The following is a 15,685-nucleotide window of genomic DNA, read 5'->3' as shown; positions in this document are numbered from 1 at the left end:
GATCATCTGACTTGAGTTTCTGACATCTTCTGGGGAAATCTAAGGCGCACAAACAAGGAGATTTAAGGTTCCTGCATCGTCCCGTCTCCAAGGTAACGGCTTCATTGGTGCTGCGCTGTAGGTTGTGGCTGGTGTATGTCTTTATAAAGCACTGATCTGGGAGCTGGACTGTAACATTTAAATCAAGAATATATAATTAAAAACTGTAATGTCTAGAATTAGCTAAAACCTATCTAATCTTTCTGGGAATTAGCGGGCATCTATGCTGCTGTTATAAGAACGTCAACTTTAGAGTTTGGGCTAAACTTCAGAAAAATGTCCATCAGCTGCTTAATGAGACATTTTATTAAGTCTTCACGAGGCTGACCAAGTCTTTGCGTGGGCCATCCTGCATTTCCTCCAATAACCCAATAAACAGGAAGAGTGTCCCACATTTTAGCTCTAATTTTTAATCAGCACCTCTGCAGGACATAACACCTTTCAAGGATTTGGGTGTCAAATAGGGCTCTTACAGCCAGGCTGTTTAATGTGTACTACTACTGTTAATGTGCTACACAGAGCGCAATATAAAAGCTTTCAATGTGCAGAAAATCAGTGAAATATCACAGAAATCCCAAGAAAACGAGTTATGTTGCTTATAAAGATGAATTCCATCAGAAATTGAAAAATAACTGATAAATTAGTGTAGCAGTGGCTGAAATTACAAAAATATTAGTTTAAGTTCCTCTTTATTTCAACAACTGTGGCTTCACTCCGGCACAGACAAACATTTTTCAGAATATTACTACATAAAAAAAAACAGTTCAGTGTTTAAGAAGCAGCAGAAACAGAAAGAAAAAGGAGGAGGAGTGTAGAAACAGATGAACATTTAGGAGTCGACTTTCTTTCTTCCTCTGGTCTGCCGGGCAAGTCCAGGCGACGTCTGGGTTGCCATGTCCACCAGTTTGGATTTCTTGACACCCTTTTGACCTCTGGGAGCAGCTTTGGAACTTTTCTCTTTTCCATTGACCTCTGCAAGAGGAAAATCAGCTGAACAGGATCGACTCAACCAGCAGTAAAAAAGCCATGAACAATACACGTAGCTGATCAATAGCAATATATATTACGATAAATACGTGAGCAATATCAACAGATAATATTTCTGAACTCCAAACCAGAATCCAACAGAATTCTGGGAGATGTAGGCAGAGGAAAGGATTTTTCTGCACAACCACTTAAGCAAGGTTGGTGGCATCAACAAACTCACTCACTCTTTGATTACCTAGCAACAACCTGTTGAGCAACGTGCACACCAGCAGTTTCATGTTTTTGCCACTGTGCCTCATAACTTCTTAATTTTAAAAACAACAACGAGACGTAAAACAAGAGAATGAGTAAAACAACTTCAGAGGAAATTTTAGTTGAAACAGAAAAAAGTCATGTCACCAGTTTGGTTGTATTTCAGACATTTAAAACAAAAACTACGGTAGTCAATAATTATCAATATCGACTGATATAAAAACCTTATACCGTGACATATCTGCCAGCCCTACATGTATGTTGTTGGAATCTCACCTTTTTCGTTTGAGGACTTTCTTTTCTTGACAGAACTTCCTTCAGCACCGTTCTCCTCCGTTTTGTCTGCAGTTTTCTTCCTCTTGGTCATCTTTTAAAGTCAGAAATTAAAATAATAAAATGTGATCTGTTCTTTAGCTTATTCAGAATGTTCATCTTTTACTTTATTGTGTCAAAATTGTCATTGTTGAAGAAAAATGTTAATCAGTATGTCTTCTACTGTGTAATTGCACTGCTACAAATCTATACTTCTTTTTTCTGGCCATTAAAATACCAGAAACATCTCCAGTTTAAGTCTCATGGTTCAGAGAGCAACATCAATGTGGTCCAGGTAAAGAGCTGCAGCTCCAGTTGAGGGCTTAAAGAAGAACCGCTGATAGTCTCAGTCAGAGACCAACGTCTATGGAAGACGAATTTCTCCCACCACCCGTTTCTCTCCATCACTCCTCCTCCCCTTTATCTACTGCTGCATTTTGATGCCTAATGATGGCCACGCGGCGCCCGCTGAGGTGAACAGATTGGCAGGATAATTACATACAATAACCAGCGCAGAGACCCGGCAACCTTTTGGCTGGAAACGCTGGTCCCTGGTGGTATCTTCCATATGCACAAAGAGCAAACGTGGCACAGAAACAAAGAGCACAGAACAATGGCAGCGGCATAAAAAATTTTAAAAAACGGTGGAAAAAAGAAACTGGATCAGGATGAGTTTTATGCGACTCCAAGGAACTGATTTAAAATGCAAATGGCTATCCAACTCATTATGAACCGATTTCTGAAAGTCTCAGAAGGGGTGTATGTGGGTGTGTGTGTGTGTGCTGACCTTGGCAGGAGGTGTTGTCACTCTGCTGACAGGTGTGAACTCCAGCTGGCCGTCATCTTTCGCCTGGATGCTCTTCAGCCCGTTCTGCAGGATGGATCGCAGCTTCTTGTACGGAGGTGTGTCTTTGTAGCCTAGAGACTTCACTTCCTCCATGAACTTCTGGATCTCATCTAGAACATGAGCACATCTGCATCAGCTTCAATTTTATTTATATATATATATATATATAAATGAGATGAGGTCTATCATGTTCAGAGAAATGTTATTTTATTATGATAGCTGAAGTTCAGGGAAACAGAAGGAAGAACATCAAATGTTTCTGCCTTAAAGAGGAGGAGACAGCCAACACAAAAACAACCAATCACACCAATTTCCTGTCTTAATAAAACAAGTGACCTAAAATTACAACTGTTGTTGCATTTTAGCACCTGGTTGTCTTTTAAAGATGGAATAAAGAGTTAACCTTCAGTTTTCTTCTCACCTGTTTTTTCTTGAGGGGGGAAACACTTAGACAGAAAATCAGAGATGTCTTCCTGACTCCTGAGAGGGGAAAACATTTTTAGGATATTTGGAGAAAGCCAAGCGATTCCAGCTGCAGCCCGTATTTTGCTCCAAGTCCCACCTGATCTTGGAGTCTCTGACGTATAGCGGGTCCTGCAGCCGGTCCTCCCAGGGGAGCCGACCACAGAGCCACTGGACCATGCAGAAACTGAGGATCTGCAGGTCGCTGCGCCTGGAGGGAGCTGCAGCCAAAAAAAATAAAAAATAAAATAACAGAGCAAGTTCAATAACACCAGGAACAGCTGAAAGGAATACGATAAGTCCACCCTGATATAATAAGACACTGTTTAAATCCACTTATTTACTTTGTTTTCCCATCATGAGATCAATATTAATCCAATTCCAGAGCATCTTCCTACTTTAACACACAGGCTTGGACATATCACCCCCTCACTCACCACATCACTGATCCATAAAAGTAATAACACTGCGCAAGCCATTTTTTATGTTATTAACACTACTGAGCATACAGCACCATTGAGATTCCTTACCAAGATTGGCCGAGATTAACAGTGAAATAATTAAATTTTACTGCGTGAAAGAAAAGGCTAATCTAAAAACATTGGATCAACCAGATTGTGTCACTTGAACCTACATGCTCCTTTGTGGGCATCGATGCTGGTGAACTCGATGGTTCCATCATGACATTTCTTCGGGTCTTCTTTGTACTCCTTGGGGACGCCGTCAGGTGCGTACCTGTAAGCCAGTCCGTAATCGACCAGGTAAACCTGCAAGACGGCACACTTTCATTTACACACCTCATAGACCCAGGGGTGCAGTCAGACGTTAAGTAGAAGCTGAAGATGACTTAGTGTGTTGCATGATGAGATAGTGCTGTACAATTTCCTCCAGGCTGGCCAAACAGTCAAATTACAACGGAAAAAACAGAGATAGGAAAATTTTTAATGAGACATTTTATTAAGTCCTGATGAACCTATGTTAATTCTTAGCTACAATTAACATAGGCTCCTCAAAATGTGGCAATAACAAAAAATTTTAAAAAAAGGTTGATAACTATACTTACCTTTCAACTGTGCATAAAACCTTTTATTCCACTAATGTCGGAAAAACACAATTTCGCAATTGTAATTTTTCCATTAAATAACCGTAATTAAAATCACATGTGAATAAGTTTGTTCACATAAGTCATTTAAAAAAAACATGCCACGCCATCATCCTCCAACTACTTCCTGTCGTCTTCTTCTTCATGGTTTGTGCCGGTGGCGACATCCAGTTGTTGATCATGTTACTTGTGAGAAGTGCAAAAAACTATTTTCAGTGCAGTTTTGGAAAATAAATACATTTCGATACGACCAAAAGAAGACCACCTCATCCTGGCGGCAAAACTTGTCTTCAAAACACAGGAGTTTTTTCGAGATTGGTGTATTTCCATTAAATTTATTTTTGAAAAGTCCAATTGAGCAATTGTATGGTGAATGGAAACACAGGTACAGTCATGCAGGAAGTAGCTAAAAGACTGGAACAGTTACGTTTTTGACGTAGGGTCAGAAAATTTTCAAATTCTGACCCCAGTGAGGTAATCCTGTGGTCAGTTCTCAAAAAACAAGATGGGAAACTGAAACCAAAAAACTGGAAAAAAAAAACCTTTGGTGACAAAAATGGGTCAATATCTGTATGTTAAAAAGCAGAAAGAAGAGATGACTCCATCTTCTTCAGAGATCAACATAAATATCAGCAGACATCAGAAACTTTGAGTCCATTTGGGTTTTAATAAAGAAGCTGTGTGAAAACCCTGCAGCTCAGAAAAGAGAGCTTTAAGAGCATTAAAAAAAATCTAAAAACAGCCACTCTACATGATGCTGAAATCCCGCAGGGCTGATTTTTAAATTGTCATTTATAAATAGCTCTTTAATAACAACACCACTGATACATTATTAATCTCCAAATTAAATATTTGCCCCCACCCCCACCTTGTTTGCTGGAAAAATCTCAAAGCTGCTTCCTTTTAATCTCACACACACACATGCTCTGCAGGCTTTAATTGAGTCTAATGAAGCAGTTTGAGTGTATAACAAAAAAACAAAACAAAACGCATACACACACATAAACACAATCATCTCTGCGGTCACAGAAAACATTGATTCTCAACAACAAAGAAAATTTCTGATCTTGAACCCACAGTGTGCTGGTTTCACTGGTACTGACCTGGTTGGGATCTTTGTGACTCAGAAGCATGTTTGATGCTTTGATGTCGGCGTGCACATACTCGTGCTCGTGAATGAACTCCAGAGTGTCCAGCTAAACAGAGAAACAGGAAGGATGAGGAGATGATGAGAGCTGCATGAACCTGAATTTCCTTCACAAGCAGTCATTCACTACAGTGGTGAATAACTGGGTGATTTGGTTCACCACAGAGACCTTTCACTTTTAAATTCCTCTTTGGGTGCTGGTTGGCTAGGTCTCCAAGCTACAGTTCTAAGATATTTCTCCTAGAGTTTTCTTCTAGCATATTACGCATATTAATCTTCCATTTTTGATCTGAATTTCAAGCGGGAAATTTTTCTGTCAGTGTTTTCTGTGTTCTCCATGTTGCTAGCAATGATCCCTAATTTTGATGTTCTAGACATAACGTCATCGTTATTGAGCAATTTTTGACAGCTGCTTTGTTGCTATTTTTTGTATACTTTTTATAAATTGCAAATTTATAAAAACTAAAAATTTATTTAAATAATAATAATTTAAATTCAGAATTTATATTAAAAAAAAAAACTATAAAAATTTATCGTTTTTATACATTTAAAATTTATATAAACTACATAGTTTCTTGGAAATACCTCAGATGTTTGGCATTTATTCAGAGTTCAGTAGAAGTTGCAAAAGGAAAATGAAAGAACTGGAATGACTGATGACCCACCAGGCGAAGACCGAGCTGCAGGACTAGTTTTCTAGGGAATTTCTTTCCGCATTCCTCAAACTTCTTCTGCAGGTCAGTCCCGAGCCTGTCGATCACCATGAAGCGGTACCTGAAAAAAAACAACAACAAAAAAAAACAGACACACGGATGAAAAACCCAACAGAAACATCATTCTTACTTTTGAAACAAGTAGACTGATGCGTGAAATGTTGAAATGTGATCTAATCGACCAGTATCTGCTTATCTGTTGTGTTTTGCTTCAATTTAATATATATACATAAACCTTTAGCTAAGTTTAGTTGCATTGAATGTGCTTCCTCAACAAACCCAAAAAAAGTTAAATCCTTTCATCAGTTATTTTATAAAGAAACATTTGATATCCAAAAAGTAACCTAGGATTATTACAGTCATACTGTAAAACATAAAAAATGATCCTCAGCTCACCTTTTGTCCCCTTTGTTATGCAGACCTGAGCCCCAGTACCTGGGAACTCCCACATGTTTCAGCTTCTGAGCCTTCAACCAGTTCTGAACTGCATAACAAGAGGAAACAATTAAATTAGAGATGGTCTGGTTGCTCGAACTTCCAAAGAAAACTATGATTTATTAGAGTAGGAACGCCATGAGATTACAGTTCTGTGTGTTGCAAGGTGTGTGTGTGAGTGAAGGGTGTTTGTCCAGCGTGGCTGGGAGCTAATCTGCTGCTGGGACAAATATTTACCAACAACGTGAGAGTCCCATATGAATAAAAGATGAGTCTTTGCTTCCTTAGTAATATAGCAGTTAATTGTCAGGGGAGATTGACATTTGGATTGTTATTATATAAAATGCAGAGCGGTGGCCTGGGGGCCAGGAGAGCTCCGCCCTCCCCTCCCTCAGAGGAACCCTCTGCAGCAACACACTGGTTTTAATTAAGAAAGTTGCCTTTGTTTTATTTGCTTGGCCTGCTGCAGACATGCTATGTGTTCTGATCACAGGGTTAGCTCTGGATGCTGATGGATGATGATGATGATGGGACTCACTGAGATCCGGCTTGGCAGCTCTCATGTAAAAATGCAGCTCAGAGAAGAGCGGTCCGTTTTCACTCGGCTCCTGCGGACACAACAACCACTGCCGGAGTTAGTCCACATATTTATCCAATAAAGAAAAAAAAAGAGGATGTCCTAATTCATTAAAATTTTACTGATGAGAAAAATCAACTTAAGCCACAGGGATATAGTTCTGTATGAGCTGAATGGACCCACAGTTTGTGTTGGAGGGGACAGTTTCCTTAAGTGTACTCATTTTATATCCAATTGGCAGCAGGATTCAGTTCATACATTTGGAAGTAATGAAACTGCCAATTATTAATCTGGTTGTTTTATGGATGGAGAATTAAACAATGGAGGAAAGTCTGGAAAACGCTCAAATGAAATTCCATACTTTTTCAGAGTATAGAACTAAATTTACCCTTTTACTTCAGCTCTCTCTAAAGAGTACAAATCATAACAGATGCTGCTTGCATTTCCTCTACTTATCAACAAAACCATAAGATACTAGAACTTCTAAACTTGGAGCAGTAATTCATCCTCACCCTGGCATTTCATTCTTTTCCAGCTATAGACCTTGGCTTTAGGCTCTGAGCTGCTAATCTCTACGCAAGCTGCTTTTCACTTGCAGCAAATTCCTCTACTTCTGTCTGAAGGTTCTGGAGTGTTTGAAATGAAGACAATATGGAAGAAATTCTTACCTTCAGTCTGTGACAAAGTGCAACACATCGTTTTAATTTTGACCAGCATTCTAAACCAAATTTAACTGGTTATTTTTTTTTCTTTCGAAAAGTATTTATTGTTACTGTAAACATTTTAAAATTTACATTTTTTCATTTATACAGAATTTTTTTTTTTTTTTAAACTTACAATTTCATCAGTTTAGGCTAAAAGAAGCTAAGAACAAGAATATAAAATACAAAATCTCTGTGTTAAAAGTTGAGCAGGACCGGGGTGACTCCTTCCAAAGTCCGGAGCCGTCCCGTCCTTCCAGACAGCGCTTGGTGCTCAGAGGGGAAACCTGCCCTGAAGCTCCTTCCCTCCTGCCTCACCCGGAGAGCCAGGCCGCCGCTGCTTGGACCTCTTTTCGTGGAGCGCCGGCTCCTTCGTCCACGGAGGCGCAGGCGATTCTTCTTGGTGGCTGTGTCCTTGGCGCGCCACCTGCAGCCCTTGATGTTTTCCTTTTTGCTGCCGCCATCCGGATCACAGCCACCGGGGGCATCTGCCTGCGCCTGCTCACCAGCAAGTTTCTGGAGGTCCAAATGGCGTCTTTGATGGTGGCGAGGGTGAGCCACATCTCAGCAAAGTCCTTTTTAGCCATTTTCTGCTGGCTCACCCCGTACAGCACTAGCTGTGCATGAAGGACCTCCCTTGCTGGCAAGTGTGGGAATTGCAAGGAGCCGGCCTTCGCCCACAGGTCCACAGCAGCGCTGCACTCCCACAGCAGGTGCCTCACCGCCTCACCAAATTTAACTGGTTATATAGCAACCAAATGGCATATGGTAAGGGATCTAAAGCCCACACACGAGGATCATGTTTCTGAGTTTATTTCCGAAAAAACTACAAATGACTAACGGTTGGGCTAACATCCATTCATCCACATGCATTGTCAATATGAAAAGTACACAATTTCCCCTGATTTTGAAGTTTTAGCTATCATCCCAACCTTCCTCTATTGGTTTATTTTATTTTAGTCTCTATGTGGATAAAATTTTACTGGCAGGTTCAGAAATACCCTAAGGTCACATTTTTCAAACAGAGGGATCGCTGTGTTGGTGGATGAGCGACGATGAGACATGCAGACCATGGCGAGGAAATCATTTGTTGATAAAACTATCTTTTTCCAACTTTTAGCTCAAATTCGATCATTCTAATGTTTGTTAAACACCTAAAATTAGGTGATTTCTCAGGCAGAATTTTGATTTATCAACTGTAGATCTCAGGAGTGCACCAATTGCAGTTTTCTGGCCGGTGGCCGGTAGCCAATTACCAATCTTTAGTTCAGATTTTTGTTTATACTGATTTTTTTGTCTGAAATAATGATGATACAGCAAGAAAGGCACTGAGTTGGCAACAGTGGGCGACCATTGTTAACTCCAAATGTGCAGACATCACCTGGTAGGCAGGTCTGTCAGTTAAACCTCTCTCACAGCAGAGCACAAAAGGACAGTGGTTGATTTTTAGACCTTTGTCGAGTTAAATGAGATCGATGGATAAGATCAGCTTCTCTTGTATCGGCTGATCACTGACATCCCAAAACTAAGGAAATCAGGGCCGATTTATTGTGCACCTCCAATAGATTTCACTCTGTTGCAGTTAATGAGGCAGACAGTCTGGTTTTACTACAAATCACTTCTGCTGAAGTGAAAATGTTTTTCTGTATTCCCTCCAGATAAAAGATATACTACTCCTCATTCAAGATTTTTCCAAACAGAAAACAAAACCACCTAATGATGTTTTTTTTTACTGTTTCAGAGGAAGTATCTCTGTTCATGTCATACAAAAATGTTGGGGACGTTTGAACAATGCAACCGCAATCTGCCTCACCACTTTGATGACATAGGGAGCATCTGGTCCAACGGGTTTGTCAGAGTTTTGATCAGCTGGTGAAAAACAGAGTGAATGTCAGGAGTTGGTGACGCTCATATAAAAAAACCTACGCATAAGTATACCTTTTATACAATCCTATTTACATGTTTAAAATCAAACAAGCCCAGATAAAAAGCAAGTAGATGCTGGGGGATTCATACCCAAGTATAAGAGACCAAAGCCCCCCTTGCCGATTGGAGCTCCCAGCTTCCAGGACTTCTTTCCAGTATCTGTCAGGACTTCTCCAGGTGGGAACTCCTCTGCCAGCTTCCGCTTAGCAGGAGCTTTTCCTTTCCCCACTGCCTTAGCTTTAGGAGGCATCGGAAACGGATGGTCAGCACTGTAAGAGATAATTCCAGATTTAAAGAATGAAGTTCCAACAGTTGGGCTCACAGACTGTAGCTTGCTACTGAATACTTAAAAGCTTTATTGATGGAGAAACTGGTACATATATGCCCATTAAAATACTTTCAAAAATGATACACAAGGTTAATTTTTAAATCAGAAATTGTGACATTTATAGTCTAATACAGCAGAAAGGATGAGTGATGACAGAGTTTGAAAGTTTCAACCTCAACCATCAATAAGGCAGCTTGGATATCTTAAAACTGATACATTGTTAAAGTAGTTTGGTGGCAACTTAATGTCTCTAGATTCAAATAATAGAACTGTCAAGTTGCTTGTAGGGTTCACTCAATAAAAAAAAACATTAATAATAAAGGTTCTAAAAATATAATGCAATATAATGTAATTTCTGAAGATGTAGCTGTGAACTTAAATAAAAATCCTAAATAATACAAATGGAGGATGACATATTCATTGGATGTTTATGGTGCTTTGGTTGTGGAAAACCGGAGAACAACTGGATCAAATTCCTGGTTTTAGCACTGACTTTGGTGCAAAATCACGAAAAGAAAAACCGGCCTACGCTTGAGTATCACTAATGCTTTGGCTGGATATCATCTTAACAATGCCATTCACAGATTTCCAACCATGATTAATCTGCACAACTGAGAAGAACATTGGAAGGAAGACGAGGCAGTACGAGTGTCTACATTTCTATCTCTGCGACCAAACAACTTTGTTATGTTTATATCAGTCACACGGTCGAATTGGGAGTCAGGCATTCTGACTGATGGATTTAAACGGAAGATCTGGATGAAGTCGCGGCTGATGAGTCGTTACAATGCAGTACAAACCAAACCACGTCCACTCGGTGCAGATTTCCACACTGGGGAACAAGTGATGGTCAAACCCGGATATACACAGTGATGTCATCACGTAAACTAAAACAGTTCCGAGAAGTTAGGAGTCGAACCCCGAACCTGAAACCCACTAAATGATGTCCTTTCACTACCAAGCCATCAGTTTCTGTTTATAGTGTATATGAACCTCTGTGTAACCACACAAATGGCTTTAATGCTACCTGTGAGCCGCAGTGGTAGCCAAATAAAACCGAAACAAACATCGGTTAGCATCGTGCTAACTGCGCAGACTCACTACAACTGCTCCGTTTAAAAATCATAAGTCTTATGTATATGTCACCCATTGAAACACCCATTGACGAGGATTAAAAGAACAATACACACCCTCGATGTGTTCTTGATAGTTGATTGCTGGCTAAAATTGTTCGAAGACAGACAAGCAGCAAAACTACCGCTCAGGAAGTGGCGTCACGGCGCTTAAGCTTTCTATTGGTCCAACACTACGCGTAACGGTCAGAGCGTAAAGATGCATTCAGGAAACAAAAGCACCTCGGAAAATCTGTATTCAGACTCAAATGATACACCTCAGTCATCAGAAAGAACCGAAGACGCATTTTATTTAAGAGTTTAAATTTATATAGACGTAACTTATATACATGATTAATGAAGATTAACATGATCCACCGAATAAAACCTACAACATATAATGCATATTTTAATAATTTCCCCCCATACATACTAAGACATTAAGGTTTTTTTTTTCTTTAAAATATCCAGTTTCTTGAAGTTATTGAACTATAATTCTGCCTGGAATGTCCTACATCAAAACCACTTTGGATGCAGCAATACTACAGACGAAGAACGACTTCATGTGGTAAATTGATTGATAGGATGCTTAAATACAATTTGTGTAAAACTTAGAAAATATAGCTGCATTCCCAATCCTAAAATGACAAATTGTCAACCAAGAAAACAACAACAAAATAAACATCTTTATAACTTGACTTCAAGGTTCGTAAAGTTAATCTAAAATGTAGAAATATACAATTTATTTTTTCGTTGAAAACCCTACTTTTTAAATAAGTTGGAATTTGTAAATTAGTGCATGCCTTGTTCCCAGAAAGTGTTTATGAGCCCCATTGTAGAGGACAGATTATTTGGGGCCAGTTTTGCAGCCGAATGGCCTACCTTTTTGTCAACTAGTCAGCCATGAGTTATATTCCTCTGTAAGTATTCAAGAGACAAATGTGAATCCATTTAGCTGACGGCTTAAGCTTAGTTGAAAACGTGTTATTTTACGGGATAGTCAAAGATTTTGTATGAAGTTCATTTTAAAATAAAATAACAGAGACTAACATGTTTTATGGATTTACTTCATTTGAAAGAACACGTGATTCTGATACCTTGGGCCACTTACTGAAATTACCATATTTTTTTCAAATTCCTTTCCTTGTTCAAATTAACCTCTTTAGTTCATGTTTCCCTTAGTATTTGATGCCGTCTAAAATAAAATACAGAACACAAGGATACTACTGAAGCAGTAAAAGATGAGAAATGGCTACCATCAGAGCACGCAATTCTGAGATCAGAGGAGTTTTAGTTCAGTGTTGTTCTTTGTGGAAAATCAAAAGACATCATCAGTGTGTGTGATGCTTTTCTCATAATGAAATGGGGAAAAAATCCTTCACCTTTGCAGCCCATCTCCTGAATGTTGTTGCGAATTCTGCATTTAAATAGCAATGTAAATGTTGCAAGTCTTATGTGTTTTGAATGTGTCATTTGATACAAACATATTGAATATCACCTGCAACCTGGAGCACAACTCATGAATAAGATATTGGTTCTTCAGTGCATTGTTTCCAGGTGCCATCTAGCAGGGCGAGCAGCTGGAAGTGGGCCCCTGTTTCTTCCCCTTCCTCTTTTAAATCAGGAAAACTTCACTTTCCTTCCCCACATCTTGGTCTCGTACATTGACTGAGCTAAACTGACTACACGTTTTTTTTTTTGTTGGTTTGTTTGTTTTTTTACCCATCTTGCTGTGATGACGCGCTGCAGTGATAGTGGGGAGGACTGCACAGAGAATCCAGACAGAAACCAGAAAAAGAGAAAGAAAAGGGGGAAACATGTGTCGTTCCCTCCTGATGAACAGATAGTGTCCGGCTTTGCAGAGGATGCAGGCAGAACAGGTGAGCTGCTGTTTAACTGCACATTTAGTTACAGTTGCAGGGGGACTGAACAGATGATTATTGTGTACTTTGTTGCAATTAAAGGACACTCAGTTTACTAAAAAAGTAGCCATGAAGTGTGGTAATAGTTCTGTGAAGCTACCTGGTCAAAGAGGGAGAAGTAGCCATGAGAAAAGACAAACAGTACTGATCAGCTGTGATCTTTCCACATATGTGAATTTCTTAGAAAGACAAAATTTGAATTTGCAAGATGAAGCCATGATTTGATCTAGTAGGAATTATGCACACATTGGTTTTATAGCAGTGACATGTGAAGCAATTTAAGTGGAAGAACTTAATGCATAATTTAAAAAAAAACAAGGCCCGAGTATTTAGCTCTGTGGAACCCCAGTGGAGGGCGAAAACAGTGAGGTTTTCATTTAAGTTGAACTTTGTACAAGTATTTTATGGCAGAACCTATAAATGTTTCTTTTCGGATCATTTGAGTTATTTTAGATGACTTGAGATATATAAAAAAAACCGACTTTTTTATTGTTTTAGATGATAGCTGTATCACCCTAATGGATGTAATTGGAGCTTATCAGCAGAGCTGCAGTAAACACCAGGTTCAACCCAGAGAGAGCATCATCCAGCAACTCCAGGTGTGTTGCATAATGTCTTTTGTGTAAATGTTTGCATTAGTGAAACTGTGAGTATTCAAAATGAACTCCAATGTAAAGCCCATGCAACAAAAGCTAATTCCATCCTCAATCTTCAGTAATATTTAAAAGGGAGAGTACCAATCAAACACTGCTAATCAAATGCATTGATTCACTCATCCTCATCAAAGCAAGCATCCCTATCAAAAAATGAGTTTTGTCAATTTGCTGTATGGAGCATACAGATTTATACCCAGGTTGACAGACATTCTTTTACGATAACCTGTTTTTCAAAAGTAACCAAGGAAGCAGAATCTGGTCACTGTCTTGTAAATGTGTAAAAGCTCCAGAAGCTCATATGTGTCTTCCACAACTTGATCTTATTGACATTTGGTAATATTTGATGGCGTGATGGTGGCCATGAAGCTCAACAGCCTTCACCATATAGCAGCTTTTGATGCTCATTGTCAGAGACAAAGCTTCGGAGTGAAATATTGTTTTAACGAAAATGTACATTTGCTTCCGAGCAGCATCAGCAACTTTGCACATAAAATAACTGCAACATGCAACGACATTACAGTTCTCCAAAAACAGATCAATAGGAACACTATAACCCAGCACAAGTCAAGCCTGTCACAGCCAAATGTAGGCTACAGCTTTGATTAATACTAAAAGGATTTTAAGATTCACAGAGGTAGAGAAACACTTTACAGGCAAGTCGAGTATGAATATACTGTATGTTGTTGCATAATGTAAATGATTTGGTTCTAGCAGAGTGAGTCAGGTTAGTTTACAAACATTTTCATAATGTGAAAAATCTGTTTCTTTGGACTTAATATAAAAGAGAAAATTCTAAACATTACTTTTTATAAGAAAATACTCATTTCCATACAAAGTAAGTGCATTGCTAAGTTTACTCCATTTAGTTCAGTATGTTTGGGTGTTGAAAAACAAAAAAAGGATAAAAAAATTGCATTATTTTGCTTGTGTTGGTCAGGATTCTGAGAGTAGTGTTTAGCTGCAGCTATATAATTGTTTTGTTGTTGTTTGTTTTCTTATGGAAACCAATAGAGGCATCCTTACAAGAATTTTACATACAGAAAATCAATGCATATAGTAGACTTTCGAAAAATGTGATGAAGATTCAGAACTGACCGCAGAGAGTTTAAATTCCTCTTGGTTTGAACACCAAAGAAGCTAAAGAGTGTTACTTATGTCTGAGTTTATCCAAACTTTTGATGTTGGATAAGCAGGAGACGAAGGATGTGTATAGTCCTTTGAAGATCCTGTAACATTTCATGAAAAAGTGGAGTGGTTACCTGGGCAAAAATAACATTTCTAATGGAGTTTTTAAAGAAACTTTAAAATGTCCTTTTATTGACAAAGAAGAAGAATTTGCGGTTTCAGTCTTTTTATCATCTCCATCACTTGAAATTGATTTATACCAGATGAAGATTTAATTAATCTCAGAATGTGGGATCCCAAATGCCATAGTTTCCCGTTTCCATAATGTGCAGGAGATTTTTTTTGCTTGTGTAAACTCAGTTTCACTCTCTCTCTTTACTAATATTCTTTATTCACATACGCAACACTCTCTTTTTCCCTCCAGTTTCTTGAGACATTCTTTGCCATTTATTATTCATTTTATGTACATATTCACTTTATTCTAACCTACCATGTTAAATCACTGCTCTCCACCTCTCCACTGCTGCATAAATTTTACTGAAGATCAAGGGGAATTATTTGTGGGAAATTAGAGCCGTAGCCATGCTAACATTAGGCATACAGAGGCCGAGGTGCTAATGAACCCTGCTGCATTGAAAACAAATGTAGGTGGTCTTCCTGAAACAGTAAAAATATGTATGTTTAAACATTCACAAAGAGGGGAGATATTTAGACCTAAAAAAAGGCTAGCATGTGAATGAATCTGTAATAAGACGATGCAAATCGAAAAGAAGAACGCCTAAAGAGCAAATTTATTAAATTAGGTCTTTTAAGGCGTGCGGCGATCCCCCTGAGGATCAGCGCTGAAGACTATTTAAAGCTTTTTAAGAACCCACAAGGCCCTCTGCACTTCTTTGAAATGCTGTAAGTGGATAAAACAGTGCTGCTGCTGGTGACATCTTTATAAGAGTGGTAAACAATATTAGGTTAGAGCCAGAGGGGGTGGAGGCCGCCCTGCTTTGACTCTGATTTCACTGTGTGAACTCGAGTGCCGGTCTCTGTG

The 15,685-nt window shown here is 38.9% G+C and overlaps 2 protein-coding genes across 3 annotated transcripts in view; one reads left to right on the top strand and one right to left on the bottom strand.

Annotated features, from left to right (window-relative positions):
* Positions 1–711: 711 nt before the first annotated feature.
* Positions 712–11,104, bottom strand: vrk1 (vaccinia related kinase 1). Of its 2 annotated transcripts, none has more exons than XM_014476218.2 (13): positions 11,019–11,104; positions 9,591–9,769; positions 9,388–9,443; positions 6,835–6,904; positions 6,258–6,345; positions 5,814–5,922; positions 5,105–5,197; positions 3,534–3,666; positions 3,000–3,120; positions 2,859–2,917; positions 2,378–2,547; positions 1,555–1,645; positions 712–1,011 (listed from the first exon to the last, which is right to left on the bottom strand). In XM_014476218.2, the coding sequence occupies exons 2-13, from the start codon at positions 9,748–9,750 to the stop codon at positions 869–871; spliced, it is 1,293 nt and encodes a 430-aa protein (XP_014331704.1). In that variant the 5' UTR covers positions 9,751–9,769; positions 11,019–11,104; the 3' UTR covers positions 712–868. The 2 variants fall into 2 exon arrangements, with proteins under 2 accessions (XP_014331704.1, XP_023207892.1); XM_023352124.1 differs by lacking the exon at positions 11,019–11,104 and adding an exon at positions 10,629–10,680.
* A 1,571-nt stretch (positions 11,105–12,675) lies between these two features.
* Positions 12,676–15,685, top strand: part of LOC102226474 (protein phosphatase 1 regulatory subunit 37-like) — a 41,293-nt gene continuing 38,283 nt past the window's right edge. Inside the window, exon 1 of the mRNA XM_023352713.1 lies at positions 12,676–12,820. Coding sequence (XP_023208481.1) covers positions 12,676–12,820 — 145 coding nt within the window. The remainder of the gene's footprint in view (positions 12,821–15,685) is intronic.

The sequence above is a fragment of the Xiphophorus maculatus genome, chromosome 19 (genome assembly GCF_002775205.1).
Source record: "Xiphophorus maculatus strain JP 163 A chromosome 19, X_maculatus-5.0-male, whole genome shotgun sequence".
Lineage (NCBI taxonomy): Eukaryota > Metazoa > Chordata > Actinopteri > Cyprinodontiformes > Poeciliidae > Xiphophorus > Xiphophorus maculatus.
This window is presented reverse-complemented; position numbering and strand designations above follow the sequence as displayed.